The sequence below is a fragment of the Lupinus angustifolius genome, chromosome LG09, assembly GCF_001865875.1.
Source record: "Lupinus angustifolius cultivar Tanjil chromosome LG09, LupAngTanjil_v1.0, whole genome shotgun sequence".
In the NCBI taxonomy this organism is placed as follows: Eukaryota; Viridiplantae; Streptophyta; class Magnoliopsida; order Fabales; family Fabaceae; genus Lupinus; species Lupinus angustifolius.
Genome location: NC_032017.1, coordinates 3,229,182 through 3,252,643, shown reverse-complemented (window position 1 = coordinate 3,252,643; position 23,462 = coordinate 3,229,182). Strand labels below are relative to the sequence as shown.

Below are 23,462 nucleotides of genomic sequence, written 5' to 3'. Positions count from 1 at the left end.
GTTGAAAAATTTAATACAAATGATGATTCTATGAGAGCATTGTTAAAGAAGGTTGGCAACAACCCATAATTAATTCTCATTAATATAGCATAAACCAAACTGACAAGACAAGAATGGTTACAAATTTAGTACAAGTCAATAATAATTGTAGAATAATTAAGTTGCCACCATACATCACATTGTCTCTAATTTAATTCCACTCTCACACTTAGTTATTAAGGGTGTCCAATTCCAACTCCTTATAAACCTTGGCACATTCATTATTGATATTGTGTGTCTTGAAGCCAAGGGGATTAACAAAACGAATTGAAGATGAAACACCATCATGCTTGGTTAGAACAATTCTGTCTGAGTCACTTGTTTTCATTGGCAAGTTGCAATGTTTGTGTGTGTTCACTTCTGTGGTCACAGCACAAATTTCATCTTGATGATCACCTACTACGGTAAGAGTGTAGAAGCCATTTGCATCTGCTGTTCCCTCTAGTGAGTAGGTTTTTGTGTCACTGTCTGGCTTCCTGCATTCCAATATCACCTTCACACCTGCATTTATTTGCGAATTTGTTAGAAACTTTGTCGCGAAAGATTACGGGAACACTCGTTTCATGTAAGATCGAGAAAACGATAGTTACATGGTTCATAATACTCGTTCTAATGCATGGGACCTGGTTTGATATGCTCGTCACTTTTTATATTATTATTACAAGACTTCTTTTATAAGGCTCAACGCCCTAAATAGACTAAATGGTGGAATGGGTATGGAGAAAACCACTAATCTCAATGAAAATAAAATCATTTCAATAGAGAAAGAGAAAATATAATAAACTTTGACAAAATCATTTGACATAAAGATTGATTTTTGATAAAAACATTTGTAGCACACTTTATTATAACCAACGGATCAATGATTCGATGACTGGAAGAACCATTTCTTGGACGGGGCAATCACATACACCGAAACATAATTAGTTCTTCACCTAAAAAATAATTAGCAAATATCCTTAATAGTATAGAGAGAATGTGATTGATTTACCTGACAAAGGTCTGCTAAGCCTGGATTCAAATTCGAATTGACAAGGATCACAATAAACCTTTCCTTCAACAAAGAACTTGTCTCTTGAAGATCCTTTGATTCCACCGAAACCTTCTGCATCAGCAGGGAGTGCCTTGCGAGCCAAGGCATTTGAGATGCAAAAAGCAAAAACAAGGGCAACAACTGCAAATGACTTTCCCATTTTATTTATTTTTTTATTACTTGGGTAAGTAATTGTTTTATTTACTTATTTCCAATGTGATGTGACTTACCCATTTGGATGCAACATATTTATAGTGTAGGGTGAAGGTTTGGTCATTTGATTTGTGTGGTGAATATGGGATTTGCTATGTAGGTGGAGAAAAATTAGCTCTTAATTTTCCTCCTCTTAAATTGTGTTGACTTTGTATGCATAATAATGAGAGAGAAAAACGTTAGGTTAGGAGCAAAATTTTCATAATTTGTTATGCTGTTTTGAAAAGGAAATATCATATGCTATTATTATCATGGATAAATTCAGGAAATTAGACTAGTCAAACATAATTTATACTTTATTTGCATTTTAATTTAATGCAACACTTCACACATTATAACAATAAATATCTTTACTTGTTGTCAAAAGAAAACATAAAAATGAAAGAAGACTTCATCAGATCAATGTAACAAACACAGAATGATTTGTGACATTTTTACGTGATTTTGCACACGTGCACATATATATGACCTTCCCCGTGCACACGTGATCAAGATCACACATAAGTGCAAGACATGTTTCTTTTTGTTTTAAGCTGATGTAATTTCTTTAACATGCATAAGGGTAAGGGTAAGATTTGAGTATGGTAATTTACTAATTTAGGTTTGAATAGACATTCACACATATTGATGTAAAGTTTAGGATGAGAATAATATTTAATTATAATTTACAATTAAGATCAATTGAGTAATAAAAAATAAAGAAATATGTATAATTGCTTCAAAGTTTTAGAATAACATTCTAAATAACAATAATCAACAGTTATTGACGTTAAAGAACAATGTAATTCATTTAAAGTGTCTTAAATTTATTGACAATTAAATTAGAAGTAAAATTTTCAGTTATTTCCTTTTCAATATAAATTATTATGTTGCCAACAAGAAATTCATCTTCTGTCTTATTATGTAATTTTGTTTAGTTGTATTCATTGCTGAAAATGGTATTTTTGTAGTACAAAAACCATAATAGTTAACATAAGACGAAAAACTCAATCAAGTAAATAATATGCATTTACTTTACTCGTATTGTCAAAGTTACACTTAATTTAGAGATGATTAATGTAAGAACGAGGTTGCAACTAAAAGGGGAGTGAATTAGTTGACTTAAAATTATGACTACTTTTTCTGCAAAATCAAGAGTTAACGTGCAGCGGAAAATATATGCAGAAAAATAATCAAGAAAAAATGAAAGAGATAAGGGACAAGAGAATACACAATGATTTTTATATTGGTTCAACTTCTAGTCCACCGAAGGCTACGTCCAGTACTCTTGCAGCACAAGAGATTTCTTCACTAAGAATTATGAGTTGTAATTAAAATATCTCACCCTGAGATTTCTATGTACCTTACACACTCCTTAATTCTTATTCACTCTTGGAAAACACCTTTCCAAGTGATTCTAATCCCTTTCTTTACACACCCCGTGAATGAAAGTATTCTGCAACAATATTGAAGAATGTACAACAATGGCAGATTGCCTTTATAAGTATGAAAGTAGTATAACTTGAAATCCAATCAACTCTTATGTATACCAAGTAATGATGCTCTTTGGAAAATTTTAAAACACTTCTAAGCAACTTCAGAAAATGACTTTGAAAGTTTGAGTGCAAGTTGCAAAGAGTATAGAGAAATAACCTCAGAATAAGTTTAAGAGCTTTTGGAAATTGTATAAGAGTTGCGTGTTGTTGTATATTATTGTGTATTTGTGTTGTGAGAGTTTGTGTATTTGTGTTGTGAGAGTTGTGTGTTGTTGTATATTATTGTGTATTTTCTCCTAACAAGTATCGCTCTCAGGAACCGAACTCTTGAGCTTTAGGTCATCCTGTGTATCTAGCGGGACCTTACACCACAAGAGCAAATTATATCGAGTGTGATGAACAAGACCTCCCTTGAAATTACATCACATATCATAATGTTTATTTATTGGATTGGAATTTTTCTATTTCTAGATCCTCCTATGGGCCAAAGCATTTGGAAAACATCAAAGATGAAAAAGAAACTGTCCCTCAAGAATGAAGGTGAATGTACAAAGTACAAACACTAGTATGTTAATACTAAATATTCTCTAAAACAAAGCAAAAAACCTTGCTATCATGTGAATATGTGTAGCTTAGAATCCCATCAAATCAAACAACTTATAAGGTTGCACATTTTTGTGATTCACCCTCATCATTCACTTGTGTGGATTTCATCTTGAGCTCAAAAATTGAAAGCAGCAAAATAATTGGACAATTAAACTGCAGAATTTTCCAAGTATAGGAGCATTAAGATATTCAATGGTCCAGATCAATATATGCAACTCTAAATAGCCCTTGTTTCCGCGAATCCGAGCTCTCATGTCAACCTGATAAGAAAGGTGAAAAATCCGTTGCTTAATTTTAATATCATATAATCTATACTGAAGCTTACAAATATTGATGAAATTACTAATATAAATCTGTTCAGCATTTTCTTTACCAATTATACACATGATTCTACAATTGGTTCTTTCAGCCTACTCATCCTAGGATTGATTGTGAGTAAATGATCAAATTAGTCTCTGAAAGATACAGAGTTGGTCATAGTAGTCCTTGAATATCGAAAATTACTCCAAGGTCCCCGAATATGCGTTTCATCTCAAACTAGTCCCTCAATGATGACATATCACTTACATCAGATACTCATTTGAGATATGAAATGCACATTTGAGGACTCGGAGAGTAATTTGACCATTTATTAAATGCTTTGTATCGCTTAAATTTCAAATATAAGGTGTTTTGTAGATAAAGCAATCTTAATCCAAATACACAACTCTATAACAAGATGGCAATAATGGACGCCGCACAATTCGAGGTAAGGAGTTGGTGACTTATTGCAAATGAACTTCCTAAAATACAGGCCATGGAGGGCTTCATAAAAAAATGTGCTTGATGGCTGTTGAATATGGGCATTACTACTAACATACACAACCTTATCCTTGAAAACTAAACTGTTTGAATTCAATCTCGGATTACCATAATACCTGATTGCCAGTTTATATGCTAACCAAGTTTGATCTTCAGATGCAACAATGAACATGCTTACCTAAGTTAAAATCTTCAGGTAGGAATAGGATCATACAGAACATGTTTTATAAATTTCAATGACTTATCTGAAATGGGGCAAGAGACCAATGCCCCCTACTTCTGGTTTCAGTTTAAATCTAAACTTGCACAGAGATTATCGCTACAGATTAAAAAGCACAAGGCAAATCATATAATATAACTGTCTTTAACAGCTTAACCATCAAAACATTTCATCACTTACCCAGACTAGTAAGTCACAACTGCTCAAAACTCTCTAACTCGAGGGAACATAACCATGAACATGACAACTATTTTTAAAGAGGATTGCCGAAAATTTCCTTGAAACAAAGAATAAAACATACCATCTTATCTTCCTGTACTTTGTAACAAAGAATAAAACATACCTTCTGGACCCAAGTTTAGTATTATTATTTCATCCTTTGAGAGAATTATTTTGAGGCACTTCAGTTTGCAAATAAGCAACCCAAGAATTTAGTTCAGCTATAATTGTTATGTCCCACATACAATGGAAGGATATATAGGCAAAGAACCATTTATAATCACTTGGAAAACCTTCTCCTCTTGAATTGGATTTTCGGTAGAATTTGGTCTAATTATTCTAATATGGTACCGGAACCTAAACCATAGATGTCTTGTCTAGCAAACTTCATGGTCCAAATGTCTAGTCTTGGGCGTGAAGGATGTGCTATGTCCCATTTCAGATGGATATATGGGAAAACACCCCTTTATAATAATGACTTGGGCAACGGCATTGTTCCTCACACTCTTCGCGCCCAAGACTAGACATTTGAACCATGAACCGTAATACTATCTTATCTATGCGTTGTAATGATATATTTCCACCTAAAATAAACTCAATATATGAAATGATAACAAATTAACAATGCAAAAATGTTTAAGGCTTAAAAGAAAATATGCTAGTAGCAAAACATCTACATGGAAGATAACTTTACCAATTACCAAAAAGAAAGAATGGCAATGATATGCATCTCAAAATCATATAAAAGGAAGAATGATGAAGTGAAAAGGTAAAAGAAGACTTGCCTGGCCTCTTTTGCAATTGAAATAGGTTTCCCTCAGTCCCACACAGTCACTGGGTATTGATGGACTCTTCTCTCCAGCACAATCCCTAATGGATCTATTCTCAACCTATTCTCCAACACATACACGTTCCATTCATCATCACAACACTCAAATTTAAACATTTACAAAAAAAATTGAAAAAGAAAAGCAAAATAATAAAGTCTTTCAAATTCAACAATGCAATATTATATATATTGGTCTGGTGGTATAAGATCTCATTGGATCCACAGATAGAACAAAAGGTCAAAAGTTCGATTATCATGAACTGACACTTATTGGAGAGACAGTCACGCATCCAAAAGGAACTGACACTTTCCTGTATAGTTGGTTATACTGGAAAGCAATGCAATATTGTATCAAAAGTCATTAAAACTAACCTTAACACAATCAGATTCACTGAGACACTTGACTAGCTCCAAGGCCAAGCCCTTGCAAGACTTGGACATTGTTCCTCAACCCCACTTTTCTTCTCACCTCTCTTCACATTAAAACCCACAAACTCAAATCAATTTAAAAATAAAAATCAAATTTTGGCAATTAAAATCGACAAAGGCGTTACCTTGAATCACTTTTTCCACAGAAAGGAACAAAATTTTCTTCATTTTAATCAAAAAGGAGAGGTTTTACCGAAAACCCATGTTTTTTTCCCAGGGTTTACACAAGGGCAATTCTGTAAATAAATATTTAAACCCGGTCCAAATGGGCTGAACCGGTTCAAAATATTATCACTACTGAACCGGTTATAGTATAAGAGGTTCGGTTACCCTCTTCAATCTTCATCCTTCAACAGTGCTATATATAGACTTATAGAGAGAAAGAGAAGAGAGAGAAAGAGAGGAGAGAGAAGAAGAAGAAGAAAATGGCAGGAGTGGGACCCATATCACAGGATTGGGAACCGGTGGTGATAAGGAAGAAGGCACCAACCGCTGCGGCGAAGAAGGATGAGAAGGCTGTGAACGCTGCTCGTCGTTCTGGCGCTGAGATTGAAACCGTCAAAAAATGTAAAAAAATTTGTTTTTTGATTCTTAAAAAAAAGTGATAAAGTTTACGTTTTATGTTAAGGATTGGATAAAATTAGGACACTGGATAGAAAAAGTGATATTTTTTTGTGCAAAAGAATGATAGGGTAATCATATAAAATTTTTAAGACTAATGATTGTGGAATATTTAGGCTTGTTTTTCTAGTTATTTGTGTTTATTTGTTATGTTCATAGTGGGTGGGGATTTGTTAATGGCTATACAGCACTGATGATTCAAAATGTTTGCCATGCTGATGGTGAATATAACTTTGATACTTTTGGGCTATAAATATTTCAGTTATTTTATGAATATTTTCTGTATCAATATATCTGTATCATGCCATATATGTGTCCCTTATTTGTACATGTGCATCCTAGGTTGATGAATTGTGTTAAATGGATCATTGTTTCTTGTTATGTTTTGCTTTTTCGGTCTCTGATGTTGGTGGATATTTTCTGGTTTGCACATATAGTATGAGTGATTTTCGCTGTTGATAACTCTCATTGGCCAATTTGACCATTGGTACTGTATAAAAGAGAGAGGAAGAGAAGGAGAAAAAATAGATGATGGTGTAACATTTTCTGTTGTTTATGTTTCGGAATGAACTGCTGTGTTAGTTGTGTTTCTATTAGACTAATTTGTTATCTTTGTTGTCGAATTAGTTATTCTGAAGTGTATATAGAGTACCAATTCATTAGTTTTATGGAATGAATGAATCTTATAGATGCTTCAAACTATACCTAATACATATACCAGAACATTTAGATATCTTCATTTCATTGAGTAAAATATATAAATATCATCAAGTTTATTTATGGATACTTCTCATAAAATGAGTTTGTAAAAATGGAAGTCTAACCTTAATATTTCGTATTCTCCACAGCAACTGCTGGAACAAACAGAGCCGCCTCTAGTAGCACTACTCTGAACACAAGGAAGCTGGATGAAGAAACTGAGAATCTTCACCGTAAGTGCAACGTTTTCTTTCCCTTATGTATCTTTTCCCTCTCTTGCTCCTTCTTTATTGTAGTACCGATGCCGATAAATTTTTAAAAAGAAGCTTCTCGGTTGTTTCGTTTCTCTGTATTTTCCAGCTTTGTCAAGAGATGTTGTTTAGAGCAAAAAGTCTATTATAGATGCTGGTATTTTTTAATCTCATTTCTATCCAACCAAAACACTTTCTATCGATACTTTCTTTCATATATATAGTATAATCTTCTGCTATATAAATTGTAATCTCTCTATCACCTGCTATATCAAATAATTTTTGTTTACGCATCTTGTAATTATATGAAACTGCTGGCTTTTTATTTGCTCGGAATGGTCGTCTATATCTATAGATATGGGCGAAGTTTAGTTACATGCTTCTCTATCATGTTTTTCTTAAGCAGTTCACATATGATTTAAGTATCTGTTATCCCATTATCAAACTAGCCACTTGAAAAACATATTGATTGTTCCCTCTACTTTGTGTCCTTCTCGAATGATTTAACTTCTAAGACTCGATTGCACATCGCTGACATTCGGTGAAAATTTCTGTACTAAACCTGAGTAAGGAGTCAAACATTTACTTGTTATTGTTAGCTAAGTATAGATGATAACCCAAATCAACCTTCACGTGTGATTTGGGTTCCTACTTGCTGTATATTTACAGAAAGACCTCATTTTTTGAAATCATGCACATACTTTAACCGAAGAATCTTTAGAGCATGTCAGGTACCATGTGCTGGATGAATTGTAGATATAATTTTTTTCCTGATTCAATATCTACCACTCCCGATTCCTTGTCTTTTTCAGCGGATTTTTTCGTATGGTGGTATCGTTTTATTTATAATCCAATCATCTTGATTTCTTATTGTATGATTTCTAACTGCACTCACAGATGAAAGGGTACCAACTGAGTTGAAGAAAGCCATCATGCAGGCTAGGCTGGAGAAAAAACTCACTCAGGCTCAGCTGGCTCAGGTCTCTCCGTAGAAATCATTTCGGTTCAATTTTTCTTTTTCTATTGTTCTACACAATAAGATATTCATCACTTTTTTCTTATGTGCAGATGATTAATGAAAAGCCTCAGATCATACAAGAGTATGAATCCGGAAAAGCCATTCCAAATCAACAAATAATTGGAAAACTCGAGAGAGCTCTCGGTGAGAAACTGCGTGGAAAGAAGTGAAAAATGGATGTAAAGAATGTGACTTTGAATGATAATGTTTGTTTCTGTCTTGCAATTGGATTTGCAGATGAACTTATCTACTATTGTCATAAGTACATGTAAGGTTGTAATCAGCATCTATTATAATCCAGTGAATTGTGTCTATTGTAATCATCTTTGCTATGTTGTTTACTCAACTATGGTTTGAAATTATAAAGGTTGTGTTTGATGGAAGTGTAACTTCTATCATTTCTATGTATACCAAATATGAAGTGTGGTTTTACTTATGACTTATGTTTTTTTAGTAATGATATTTTTCTCAATTGTTTACAGATTTTATAATCATTGGTTATCACCACAAAAGTTTTTTAATCAATAATTAGGTCTAAAACTAAGGTGCAAGAAAGAGAATGACTATATTAAGTGAATGATATTCACTCCTTTTAAGTGATATGTGTCACTTTCGTACTAGGAAGTTTTTTAGGCATGCTTTTTAAGTAAAAGGGATCTGTTATCTCAAATATTGTTTTGTGCTAATGAAAATATATCATATCAATTGAAATTTATCATTTATTATTATTGTTGTTTTTATTTTATTATTATTATGTGAGACAAGATTTGAGACAACAAATTTTAGTAGGAAAGTACATTACTCATGATAGATGGGATTTTTTAAGCATTAAGTTGAAAATTTGACCTTGTGTGAATGAAATGTGATTTGCAATTGAGGTTACTCTCTGCCAGAAAGAAAGTGGAGTGATTATGTGATATAAGTTAAATGAAAATAATGTACCTAATTGTTGTTCTCTAACCTTTTGGTGATTCTTTTTGCTTTAACTATTACCTACTAAAACATTCTTTGTAATATTCTGTTGCTAATGTAAAGATGTTAAGACTATGAAATTTTACTGAATCTGTAATGTTAAAAAAAATGAAAATGTTATGAAATTTGAATGAATTTAGTTGCAAATAATACAATGATATTGAATCTGTTATTTAAAAAAATGTATTAGTTAGAAATGAATATTTGAAACATAATGTAAAATAAGTTGTAGAATACCTATTACAGAATGTGGAAAACTTCTTTATAAATGACATTTGTTGTTGTCTTCAGTTGTTTACTATCCTTGTCATGTATCAATATCTTCAATCCATGTTTGCTTTGTACTCTTGAAATAATTATATACAATTGATCATGATTGAATACTGGATTAGGCAAATACAACCCCACGCTCTCTATTGATTGTCCTTGTGATTTGTTGATTGTCATAACGTATTATATAATTATAGGGAACTGTTTTCAGATAAGCATGAAAGGTCATGGAGATTGAGATGATGACATTGATAACCTAGGAATGTAAGTGATATTTTCAATGTTTTTCAGATATTATCTTTGCCTCAAGTACATGATTAGACATTATCTTTGCCTTTGGTGTTAGATGAAAGTTTAGGATGGTTCCTAGAAGCTCCTTATGGTAGGAGTTTAAAGATGTCAATCGTCATTAATTTTTAAATATAAATAATACAAATGAATTGTAGATGATATATTGTTCATGTATTCGTCTTTATCCAGACAATGCTAAAATATTATATTCTTATCTCTTAGTTTTCCCCCAAAACAAAAGAAATTGATTGGATTGGAAAATAAAATATATCTCAAAAGGCCGACTTAGTAATAAAAGAGAATAAAGTATCCTCTAGTACGAGAAAATAAGTTATCTCATTTAACCACTAAAATCATGATATATGTCTTACTTAATCATTTTTTATAAATATATTTCTAAAAACTAAAAAAATAGTACATATGTCATAATTTTATTGACGTGAGAAGACTCCTCGTGGAGGAGATTATCTATTCTCTCCAATAAATTAAACATATGAAAACAATTATTTTCTTCAATCTTTTAAATTCTAGACAAATGAATTCATAATCTATTTTTAAAATAATCTGTCTTTTATAATAAATCCAAACATAACATAGTCAATTTGGTTTAGTCTTATGAATACTGAATCAAACTTTTTGTCTTATCAAACTTGTGTGATCCAATTCTGTTATAAAAAACAATCTGAAAATGGATTTTTTACAATGCAGTCTTTTGCCCTCTATGGATCTATATCTTATCCATTATCATTCATAAGCATCTCATGCAATTTTATCTTCACATTCATAAGCATCAAATAATATTTTTTAAAGTAAGAACATGTGTTTGTAAATTTGATGATCAGTATCAGATACTACGTGTATTGCATTTGTGCCATAGTTTATATTGGAAAATGTTCTATGTACATTAAACAGGGACCATGAATCAGAGATAAAGATATGGTATCAGATACAATCTTTATGTTGCACTGAGTCTAAATGTTTATATATGTCACTCTTCATTTTGATGACAATAATCACTTTAAAGTCAAAGATTTTGAGTCTAAATGTTTATTTGTATTATTTATAGAGTGAGGATCCACTTCAACTTACTCTTCATCCTAACCATCAATTTTAGGGAAATTTAATGGTTTAAATTTCTCACTAATTCAAATTATTAGATTTTCCTAAACTTGATAGCTGGAGGATGCGTGGTAAGTTTAAAAAACTTGAAGTAAGTGGACCTTCTCATTTATTTATATTTAAAAGTCAATAATAATTAAATTTAAATAATGAATAATACAATAATAATAGTGTAAAAACTCTTATACTATCGATATATATTTTATTTTTAGTACACCAAAAGTTAACTTGTTATGCTTTGGATTAGAAAGAGTTAAATAATTAAAAAGAATTGCTGAAATGTTCTGTCTTTTTAAAAAAAATAGAAAGGGTAAACAATAATAAGAGAAAATATTGTTGTTTTTGAGTTAATAGTTAATTTAGTGATCCAAATATCACAGTCGGGTTAACCTTTCCTTCAAAAATAATTTCTCATCATATTAGTCCTTTAAAATTACATTTGTCATCAATTTAATCTTTTAAAAATTACATTTGTCATCAATTTAATCTTTTAAGAATTACATTTGTCATCGATTCAGTCCTTCAAATAAATTTATATCAACTTAACTTTCTAATGAAAAATGATTCTATATTAGTCTCAAAGATTAAATTTGTCATTAAGTTAATTCATGTATTAAAATATTAATGAATTAGTTAACTTGATCATAAATTTAATTTGAATATAAATTTGACCACAATTTCTTTGAAAAACTATATCAGTGACACCACGATTATTGGATGACTAACTTAGTGGGTATCACCAATTAGCTAACAGTTGTTTTAATAATTAATGTAAATATTTGAACATTAAAATCAAACACCTATTCATTTAGGGAAAGGATTGACAATTTCTTAGAAGTGTTATTTTCATTTAAACTAAAAAATAGATGTTATGTTTGATGCAGGAATGATGGTTCAATTGAGATATAAAAAAGTACTATATTTTATCTTATAGTATAGGTTATGTGAAATTGTTTTATACACGTTAATTAACAATTTAAAAAATAGTGATTCTATGACTTAATGTCTAGAGACAACAACAAAGATTTGTACATAGTTTGTCACCATGTTCTATGTCTGCCAATTTATCCCTTCAAAGATTATAGTGACTCCAACAATCTTGTAAAAAAAATGTCACCAAATTAGTCATCTAAAGATTAAATTTGTCATCAAGTTGCTCTATTTGTAATCTAATCTTTAAAGGAATAATGTAAAAACTATACCGTATCAGCCGGTTTGACTGGAAAACTGGTGAATCGGACCCCTAATTGGTACGGTACAGATGTTGAACCGGCCAAATATTAAAATCTTTTAAAACCGGTCAAAACTGGTGAACCGACTAGTATTTGACTAAACCGGTAGGTTTATACATTTTCTTTTTAAAAAAAACTTTAAAACCTAAAAACTCATTACAAGGTGATCATCTTTCCAACTCTTCTTCAACACTTCAAGGCACATGCTTCCAATGCATATTTAAATTACACTTTTTGGTTCCTAACATTCGTGTGTAATGTCACTGACATTTGTGTAATCTTAGAGTATAGAATTTGGTACAAAAATATAATTTTGATATGAGAAAACTTTGATTCCTTGGTGTTAAATGTTAAAACTCCAAATTTATTTGTTTTGTAGAGTGAGTTGTGAACTTGTGTCATTTATTTATATTTTACATTGTTAAGTAATATTTTTGGATTGATATATGTTTTTTAATTTAGACTTTGAATTTGTTAAAGACTTAAAGTTGTTTGTTTATGTGAGTTTTGAGTAGATTATGAATATGAATTATAAATTTGAGTATCTACCTATTTGAAATTTTTGGTGTTATAGGTTTATATATATATAAGTAGGTATGTCTGGTTTAACCGGCATGCGGTTTAATTATTGAACCACTACACCACTATACTAGTACCCTGACTGATTTGATAACCAGTATGGTTTTAACAACACTACTTTAAAGAACTAATAATAAATTTAATCTTTGGGAAATTAGTATGGTAACAAAATTCTTTAAAAGACTAAGTTGGTGGCAAATATAATATTTGATGAATTAATATATGATGACAAATTTCTTTCTATGACTAAATTGATAGCAATGTGATATTTGGAGGAAGAAATTGATAATTAACTCATTTTTTTTCATATACTCCCCCAAGAAACCATCTTTAATTTATTTTTGGACTCTCTTTGGTTGAAAAGGTAATTGGGCATAAAATATTTGGACCAAGTGAAATGCTTTAAAGATGTATATAGAAAAAATTTGGTAATTGACAATGATATAAAGGAAAGATGGAAGAACTATTATAAAGCATTTCATTTACCGACATAGTTCTTTACATTCAGATATATTAAATAATAAAAAGGATGACCAAAATTTTACATTTTGTCGTAGAATTCAGAAGTTGAATATGTAAGAAGTTTTGAAAAGGATGTTTGACAATAATGATTGGATGAAATAATTTATCTATTCAGTCATAAAAGGTTCTATAAGAGTAGGACATTAGTTGACTCACAAAGTTGTTTAATGAAATTGTGAGGTTAAAAAAATATCAAATAAGTGAAGAAACATTAATATCCCTATTTGTAAGAATGAATGAGATATACAAAATTGTGTGAACTATATAAAATTAAGCCTATGAGTCATACTATGAAGATATGAGATTTTACAATAGAGCACAAGTTGAGATAAGAGACATGTATTACTTGCTACATCGATTGATGGAAATATACTGAAGGACCTATAGGGACTTACACATTATTTTCATCGATATGAAGTAAGTGTATGATTAGATGCCTAGAGAGATATTGAGAATAAAAGATGTTCGGATCTCATAAATTCTACCAATCAATGATATATATGATTATATCAAGAATGATGTGAGAACACGAGATAAGATCTTAGAAGATTTACCCATTGCTATACGACTAAACCAAGGGCCAACATCGGGCCCCATACTTGTTTACATTGAGTCTTGGATGTGTTCAGTGTGTATATCCAAAAATTGGTGATAATGATTGTTTTTAGTAAATGATATTGTCCTAGTTGAAGGCTTAAGAGAGAAATTATATAGGAACCGGAAATGTGAAGACAAGCTTTAAAAGTGCATGACTTTCTTATAAGATAAAACAATATGAAGTTATGAAATGCAGTTTAATAAGAAACAGACAAATCTCTAATGCATGAATAAAATTGGAGATCATGTGATATCATAAAGTCACCAAATTTAAATACTTTTACTTAATCATACAACATAATGGAGAAATTGAGAGAAACAAACCATATAACTCCAGTGGTGTTGATGAAATGATAAAGTACTTCAATGCCATATATAATAAAAAGGTGAAACTTAAGTTTAACGGAAAACATTACCACAAGCATAAAACTATAAGACTGATAATATATACATTGTGGAGAAAGATGAGAAATATTCACTCCTAATTACTTTGGACATTTGTGAATAAGAATAAGAAAAGATTATACCTCTCCTAGTTGGTTTGAAGAACAAGAAAAATAGATTCAATGAAAAATCTAGAAATAAAGGACCAAGAAAAAATATACAAAAAGATAGTAGAGATTTAAAGAACAATATTTTATTATGTCATTGATTTGTGATAAAACATTATAACATTGTTTCGATTTATATGAGTGGCCCATCTAATGGGATTGAAGCTTGATTGTTGTTGCTCGGAATTTTGTCATGAAAATAACCAGCCAAGTAAAAGGATTTTAAAAAATAGATATTCACTTGAACATCCACAGAATAAATCAGCATAACACCACAAAATTTACATTATTCACATGCTAGTTTAGTGCCAAAGCTACTCAAGCAAATTGCAAATGCCTGAAAAGCAGATAAGGGCTTTCTATAATCCATGGTAAAAGTATCATCCCCTACTTTTCCAAACTGAAGCAGAACTGTTTCCTCATCTCCTTTCCCTCCAGGTTTGCTTTGGTCCACAGTAGCTACAAGCTGAAAGTTCTTCACCGATGCCACGGTCACACGACCGTGGAAATTCAAGCACCAGCACTGCAAATGCTCATGCCACCTTGGAGCTTTGTTCTTCAAGATTGAGTGGCCGTGTTCTCTACTACTGTGGATCTTATGGCCATCTGGAGATATGATATCTGAACTTTCTCCGGACGATGATGATGGTGATGAGATGGGACACTTCAGTGTGCAGACCATCCTCCTTGGCCCTCTTGATTTCAAGAGGTTGAATTTGTAGGAGAGCTGCCCCACCTCGAAGTTGCCTGCAGGAACTTCGGGGCTTATCTGCTTGCTGTCAAAACGACGGCTGGACCTTCCACTTGATGGCTTTGCTCCACTGTGGGGAGGCTGGCTGTCATAAATTGTGAAGTTGGTGCCGAGAAAATCTGATCTGTGAAGAGAATTCAGCATTAAGTGGTCAACACAACAAGCAAAATTCAATTAGATGAAAGGTAAACTCAAAGATTTGAAAAGATTTCAGCACAGGCGGCGAGAAAATCCGATCTGTGAAGAGATTTCAGCAATAAGTGGTCGACACAACAAGCAAAGTTCAATTAGATGAATGATAAACTCAAAGATATGAAAAGATTTCAGCACAAATGCTAACATGAGCAGCACAAATTGACCAACATTGTCATCATGCGCTTTTTCATCTACATGAGACCAAGAGAGATTACAATTTCAATTGTTTTTTAGCTTCGGATGCATTTAGAGGACACAAAACTGACTTCATTTCATGTAAGACAAACAAACCACAAGTTAATATCATTTACAAACTTGAGCTTTGACAAAGATATAATTCCTAACAAAGCAACCACAGAAGAGATATTAAAGGTTGGTTTAATAACAAAATAAGCTGTGAGCTTAATTGGTTGTTTACAAGACCTCACCACTCAACAAATGAAAGGGAAAAAATAAAGAAGAATACGAAGAAACGCGGAAGAAGCTTTTCTAATAGAGGAAAGATAGCTTTACCTTAACTTTCCAACATAGGCATTGCTTCCTTGGGATAAGTCATCAGCATCAAGTGATATTATATACTCAGTGTGTGTACCACGCCTATATCTTCTACCCGCTAACAGAAACTTCCCTTTATCTGTCAATGCTGGCAAAGAGAGGAGAGGGGTGAGGAAGAAAGATGGAGAAAAGCGAGGCATAAATTTACACCACATCAAAGAAAATGCAAAATCAAAATCACAAATTGTACACTATCATCAAGATGACACGTAATGAAACTTCATGAAAATTAAGCACTGGACAATCATCATTTGAAAATTAACCATCGCTACCATCAAACATTCAACAAATTACAATGATTTATTACAACCCCCACGATATTCTGATTTTAATGATGTTTTGAAAGTTTAAAGTGTCAGCCCTATTCAAAAGTTCAGCTCCACTAAACATTTGTTAACAGTAAATCCTGGAAAGTGGAAACAACCTCTTCACTTGTGAGGGTAAGACTGTATACATCTACCCTCCCCAGATCCTGCTAGGTGGGATCCTCGTGCACTTGACGGACTTTTTTTAAAATATTGGAAATAAATAAAAGCATATTTCCCGGATTACACTTCCAAACGTACACCACAAGTCATATAACCTTCCACTTCTATCACTGACAAACACTAATTTTTTTCATGAAAAAAACATATTATTGGAAGACATAAACTCTTTTTTCTTTCTCTTATTTTGGGCAATAAAACTACTCAATATGAGTAATTTGAACAAGGAAGATACTATAAGTTGACTAAAGCAAGTCACCTTAGACCGAGTCTGGCCAACCGGGTAGGTAGAGAGTTAGTTGGCATATTTTTTGTTTACATGTTGACAAACTACATAGCCCTTCAAGCTGTCTTGGTTCGGATGCACAAAAGGAGGCCACTAAAGTCATACATACACTTCTAGGCTATACATATAAATGATGGGACTTTGAAATTGTCAACACACTACCCCACAGGAAAAGTAGAGGAAATTCCAGCCATAATTTATTTGTATCGAACTCTGTAACGGGCCAAACAAGCCTTTTACCAAATACAAGATTTACTTACATGATGTAAGGGAAAGATAGAGGTAAAACGTTGAGGTTTTCTTGTTCCGCTTTATAAAGCATTGCTGGGGAAGGTCATGTGGTCCTGCCTGCAAGTCATTCAAAAAATAACATTATTGTCAACCCGAAGCCTCCTAAATTCAAGATCTTATTAAATACGATAAGAACAAAATGCTCATCAACATTATAATGAAATCACTACAAGTAAAGACAGCACTCGTCACAACAAATTACTATCCTTTATTCCGTAATTTGCATAAAGCATTGCAGAGAAAACCTAACACTTGAGCAAAAGTTAGGCAATGATAATAGAGCTAGATATACATTATGCAAACAAGAGATATCTCTATCAGATGAAACTCTACCCATCTGTTTGCGAATCTGAAAAATCCGTCATAAATCAATCAAAACGGTTGACTATTTCGAACTCTTACACTTTTTCCACTCCACGTAGATCAATAAACTGTTATAAGCTGCAAATTAATAACACCCAGAAACCTTAATCACCATATTTACAACTGCAATCTTAATTCAAGGTACTACATACCCCACTATCACTAAGCCTTATACATAGATCCCAAATCACTGCAAATCCTCAAGAATAAAATGTAATTCAGCAATAAAAACATTAAATACCTAATAATCCAATTGAACCCCATTCAATCAAACAATAAATAACCAAAATCCTAATCCGTGGTCATCTAAAAACAAATTTAAATTCAAGAGATTAACAAAACATTAAAAAAAAGACCGAATTATGTTTTTAAAAAATAAAAAAATACTCAAGTTTTTCAAGGGTTTATCTTATATTCAATAATTCTTTTTGGTAGTAATTTATTTTGTGTTTGTCGCGCAACTGTCCCTTCCAGAAATCGAACTTTTATCTTATGTATGTTGATATTCAATAATTCAAGCCAGACCCTTGAATCAAAAACAACAAAAAATCGATTTTTACGAAATGGGTACCTGTTTAAGGCAAGAGGGGAATGTAATTGTGCCTTTATGAGAAGGGGAACGCACAATCTCGCGCGTGATGTTTCTCCACCGCTTGCAAACACCGGCACAAGCGACGACGTTTTGGCGGTGTGGCCAATGCTCCTCGATGATATCCACGCGCCTTATAATCTCCCGGAGAAGCTCCGGCAGCAAAGTGGACCAGTCGTTACATTGCGGCGGTTCCTCGCCGGAGTTTCTGTCTCCGGCGGGTGATGGGTCAAAAGGGGTGGTTGAATTTAAGGATCTGGATAATTTGCGAGAGCGAAAAACCTTCGTTAAAAACATGGGGTGGCTATGGTTTAAAGGTTCTTGTTTTTTTCTATGGGAAATCTTACAGGAGAGAGAAATTTAGAGAGAGAAAGTTGAAAAGTTTTTTTTCCGCTGGTTGTATATATATTTCAACTCTTACATTTATGTACAAATTATTCAAGACATTGGTCAACACTTCAATATTTATTATATAAGCACAGTAAAAATTTATACAAACCATTTCATTATTTATTATTTACTTGTGTTATTTTTGTAAAAAATTATATATAATTATTACATTATTTATTATTTAGTTGTATTATTTTTTTGTAAGAGTTAATACTAATTAAAAATGATGTTGTCATCATTTTTTTCTTCTGATATCCTAATGTGATTTTGGGTAAGTTTTCTTGTAAGGGGTATACTATTCACAAATCCAAATGTAATGGAGAAGAGTAAAAATGGTTAGTTTCTGTCTTTGAGTTTTGAAGAGAAAAATGGAGGAGAAATTTTGCAAATGTATTTTAGAGCTTTAAAATTTTGTATTTTTTTTTTATTTCCCTCCAAAACTCAACTCGTAAATGAATTCTAATTGATTGGTCAGTGACTCATAATGACCAACAACATTCACGATTCAATATGGGAGATAGCTTATGATTGAATAAGATATTTAGGGGAAAATATATATACGTTAGTTATGAGTTTTATATATTGTCATTATATAATTAACCATAATTTATGTTTAATGATAAAATAATTTTGGTTTCCCACAGGTATCCTCGCACTTGAGGCAATCATGTTCGAGCCAAGATGTATCTACAGGTACGTGAGGCTAACTCTCCCAACGAGCGTGACTCTTCAAAAAATATACAAATGAATAATAGAATAATATATTCATCATATATAAATCTTTATACCATACATATTATCCTCTAATATATATATATATATATATATATATATATATATAATCAGCACATTACTCTCAACTATGCATAATTGTTACTCACCACCATTTCAACTTTTTTTTCTTGATGTAAATATGTTTGGTTATAGAGTATTTCTTGTTACTCTTTTATATTTAGAGTGTTTCAATATTTTACATTGTAACTATTATCCTTAATTATTAAAATAACACTACATTGCCTTCTTGTTTATTTGTATACTAAAGAATAATTTATGGGTTGGAAAATTAAAAAGAATATAATTAATAAGATAATTTTTGTTGGTATTACCAAGAGTATTTCCTCACCTTTTTTGGTAAGGAAATAATCTCTTTCGAGATTCATGATTGTCACTCTAAACAATGTCACTCTCAAGTGATAAATAAATTATTAAGTGATAACGCACCTATAAGGTTCACCAACCGAGACTTTGGTGAGCCAATTGTTGGCTTCTATATGTCTCAAGGTCCGGCTACTCTTATATAGCATGTTACCATAATAGGCAGGACCGTAGCATGGATCTAAAGTCAGATGTTTTTCTGATGCACAGGATCCTCATAGAGGCAAGTGTAGAGCATACTAACATATCTGTAGAGGGTTATGGTATAAACATTATAGTTTTGGCTTTCATAAAGATAGAAAGCTTAGAAGGAAGATATAGATATGATAAAACACAAGTTTTATTTTGTTCTTGTTCTGAGTACAATGTGGTCTAAGCATTCCTATTTATAAAAGGAAGCAGATCTCTATCTCTATCACAAGAATCTTACAGCTCACCAAACCTTATCTTACAATATCACACCACACCATTCCTCAGCTTACAACTCATCACACATTATCTTACATGATAATATATCTGACATTACATTTTATTTTATTTTACAACTCATCACACTATGTCATATATGATATCACATTTTATGCTTACTTTGGATGATTTCGGGAAGATTCCTTCTTATCTTGAATTCTGACTTGGAGAGAGATTATAGTAATGTCATTCTTCAGAGTTTTATAGTGTGCCACCATGGGGTTTTGTCTCTTCATAATTGACTTTATCTGCCAGCAGTATATCCATTATCTCAGCATTTGTGTCTTGAGCATCTTGGTCCATGTCTTGATCCACCGGTTCCATTATTGAGTCTGTATTTGTAGATTGGTTGATCCCTAATTCATTTTGTCTGGAGGAACTTGCTTCACCCACTCTTTGGTAGAACGAGTTATTTACTTGTATTACCCCTTTGCTCCTCAGGAGGTCTGGAGGTTAATAAGATTATCACAATGACTAATGCAAGTGTTCATAGAACTATCTGGCACATATTCATAAAAATTTACTTGACTCAAATGCTTCTCAAGTTTTTTCTATAATTTTCCACCAACGGGTATGTGTCAAAGGTATCCCAGACATAAGCTTGATTCCTGGAACACGGAAGATTAGTAGCAAGGTGTTGTGAGTAGGGCATATGGACAATAAAAATGGTCCTGAGCTTTTGAAAATCTCTTGTAGGATATTTCCTTGCTCTAGCGTTTTCTAGAGTATCATTCAATCTTGCTCGCCACCAGCTTAAAGGTGAGAACCATTCTAACAGAATCCAAAGGAACCTATATGTGGACTGAGTTTGCAAAGAAATGGGTGTGACATACAAAACAGTGGCACACCATGTGTACCATAGTAGATCCTCTGAAAGGATATATCTACGGTGAGGATTGATTGAGATGAAATTATTGAAAGGAACCTCTGGATGGAAAATATTTTCTTGAAAACTATCCTTGCAACCTGTAAGAGCTTTATGCAAAAAATAATGAAGGCGATTCTTTGCATACTCTTTAAGTTTTCCAGGTGAAAAGGACAAATCTACTCCTAGAGGGAGGTCTTTGATTGTGGAGGCATATTCTGGTAAAGGATTGACCATTAGGATTAGTGGAAAAATATTGATAGTGGTGATGAGGCTGATGAGTTTGTTTGGTCTAGAGAGGAAATCTGGGACTAAATTTTGGTTTCCTTTAATGTGTTTAATAGTAAAATCATATCTAGAAAACCAACTTTTCAACCTGAGTATCTGAGGATCAGGTGGCATCTTGTTTTTGAATTCTAAAATCTTGGGGAAAGAGGAGTTGTCCATTTGTACTTCAAATGTATGACTTGTGAGATAAAAATCAAATTTATGGATCTCGTACTTGAGAGCAAGAACCTCTTTATAGGTAGTATGATAATGTTTTTCTGCATTCTTGAATTGGCCACTAGCATGCCCATAATAGTATATTATCTCCTTTACTTCTTCGATCAAGACTGCCCCCAGAAATGATCACTTGTATCGGTTTGTAGGATTCGTTTATCGGAGGTTAGGATTTTAAGTGCTAGAGGATTTTGAGCAATCTTCTTTAGTGATAAATAAATTAACAAAAAATATTTGACTTTGAATTACCAAAATTTGAATAATTAATTAAAAGAGAGTCTGTACAATTGTGAAAACTTGAAAGAGAGATATTGTTTTTGAAAAATTCATTAAAAGATATTGTTTTTGAAAAATTCATTAAATGATATTGTTTATGAAATAAAAATGATAATATTTTAATTGAAAGACAAAATATCCAATATCACATAGTCATATAGCAGTGTACTCAAAATAGAAATGATATTATCTTAATAAAATATTATTTTTAGAATTTAAATATTGTCGTGATTAATAAATAATAAGCAATATCAATAATTGGTAAAGAGATAGACTAAACCTTAGATTTTAAACTACAAAAGGTTTAATGTTCAAGTTGTTTCACATGATCTTCTTTTCAAAATGTAAACGATAAGATATTATTTTAGTAATCTACATTATAATATTATTTATATATGAATGCATAATAATTTAAATATTCTGAATAGTGGATATATAAGTATTCGGATTCTTTTTTTGCGTATATTAATGCTATTCCTTCATCTTTTTTTTATAAGAAGATCTTTTTTAGGGTTTATGATTGTCTCTCTTAATAAGTGATAATTCTAAGAATTGAACTTTTAACTTTTTAGTCATCATAATCTAAAGATCTAAATCTTACATTACTAAATTAACAAATTGTTGATGTTCAGATTTTATTTGAATAACTTTATCACAAGTGAAAATAAATTAGCAATACCTTTATCGAGTGAATCTGAATTAGAGTTCTTAAAGTTATCATAATATTAAATAATAAAATACCAAAATTTCAATATAAAACATGTGCATTGAAATATTTATTGTAATATTTTATCTCCCTCTCTTATTTTTTCTTCTTATTATCAATGACACTCTTTTAGGTAAAAAATTAATCTTTTTTAGGTAAATAGTTGTCCATCCCAATAAACGTCGCTCTTATAAATTAAATCATTAACATTTTGATTCTTTTGAGGATCAAGTGAACCCTAATAGATCAACACTTTGTTAATATCTTCGTCTCTTATCTTATATAATATTTACTATTATCATTTTATATTTGTTGTCATTTATATTATTAATGTATTATCTAATCATTTAAATTAACGCCAAGACTAAATGCAACAAATACTTTGAGTTTAAATGTTTAAATAACTCTAAATACTACAATCTTGAATACAACACTATATATGTGTGTAGTATTGTGCTCAACTAACTCTACACAAAATATCCATGTAATTGTTACATATATAAATCTCTAATACAATGAAATGTGTGGAAAAAGCAAATTGTGCACGTGCACATGTAACAAAACATTGCACTTTTTTGCAAAGCTATTGTCATCTTATTTGTTTACTATCATGAATAGTCTACTAAAGGAAAACCGAAATTTATTTAAAATATCAACATACCAATGAAAATGAAGTAGAATTAGTCACATAAAAATACGAAAAAAGAACAAAAACTATAGCAATAATCAACAAAGGAAATATATATTTTTCTTTTGGAGATTCTTTAGCTTTTCTGTAAATACAATGATGCTCACTAGCTATTGTAAATCAAAAAATAATTTAAAAGGTTTGGTATTTAAAAGTCTCTGAAATTATTTTTAGCTTTACTTACATGAGTAGTAGTTTTTTTTTAATTTAATAAATATTGAATACTTTAAAATTTTAGTGAAACAATATTGCATGCTACATGTCAACCATATTGTGAGAGAATCTCCTTAATTCAGAATATTTAAAAATAAT

At 31.6% G+C, this 23,462-nt stretch overlaps 4 protein-coding genes across 6 annotated transcripts; 1 reads left to right on the top strand and 3 right to left on the bottom strand.

Moving 5' to 3' along the window:
* LOC109357401 (olee1-like protein) lies at positions 118 to 1,332 on the bottom strand. Its single transcript, XM_019601348.1, has 2 exons — positions 1,031 to 1,332; positions 118 to 540 (listed from the first exon to the last, which is right to left on the bottom strand). The coding sequence occupies exons 1-2, from the start codon at positions 1,230 to 1,232 to the stop codon at positions 209 to 211; spliced, it is 534 nt and encodes a 177-aa protein (XP_019456893.1). The 5' UTR covers positions 1,233 to 1,332; the 3' UTR covers positions 118 to 208.
* Positions 3,182 to 6,100, bottom strand: LOC109357469 (cytochrome c oxidase assembly factor 5). 2 transcript variants are annotated; one of them, XM_019601450.1, is made up of 5 exons: positions 5,990 to 6,099; positions 5,808 to 5,908; positions 5,392 to 5,496; positions 3,519 to 3,626; positions 3,183 to 3,458 (listed from the first exon to the last, which is right to left on the bottom strand). In XM_019601450.1, the coding sequence occupies exons 2-5, from the start codon at positions 5,874 to 5,876 to the stop codon at positions 3,456 to 3,458; spliced, it is 285 nt and encodes a 94-aa protein (XP_019456995.1). In that variant the 5' UTR covers positions 5,877 to 5,908; positions 5,990 to 6,099; the 3' UTR covers positions 3,183 to 3,455. The 2 variants fall into 2 exon arrangements, with proteins under 2 accessions (XP_019456994.1, XP_019456995.1); XM_019601449.1 differs by having other exon boundaries at positions 3,182 to 3,626; positions 5,990 to 6,100.
* Positions 6,200 to 8,857, top strand: LOC109357468 (multiprotein-bridging factor 1b-like). Of its 2 annotated transcripts, XM_019601448.1 has the most exons (5): positions 6,200 to 6,431; positions 7,334 to 7,417; positions 8,333 to 8,415; positions 8,504 to 8,655; positions 8,725 to 8,857. In XM_019601448.1, exons 1-4 carry the CDS (start codon positions 6,290 to 6,292, stop codon positions 8,621 to 8,623), a joined length of 429 nt encoding a protein of 142 aa, XP_019456993.1. In that variant the 5' UTR covers positions 6,200 to 6,289; the 3' UTR covers positions 8,624 to 8,655; positions 8,725 to 8,857. The 2 variants fall into 2 exon arrangements, with proteins under 2 accessions (XP_019456993.1, XP_019456992.1); XM_019601447.1 differs by having other exon boundaries at positions 8,504 to 8,857.
* Positions 14,791 to 18,482, bottom strand: LOC109357268 (tubby-like F-box protein 7). Its single transcript, XM_019601097.1, has 4 exons — positions 18,084 to 18,482; positions 17,119 to 17,206; positions 16,046 to 16,175; positions 14,791 to 15,461 (listed from the first exon to the last, which is right to left on the bottom strand). Exons 1-4 carry the CDS (start codon positions 18,396 to 18,398, stop codon positions 14,873 to 14,875), a joined length of 1,122 nt encoding a protein of 373 aa, XP_019456642.1. The 5' UTR covers positions 18,399 to 18,482; the 3' UTR covers positions 14,791 to 14,872.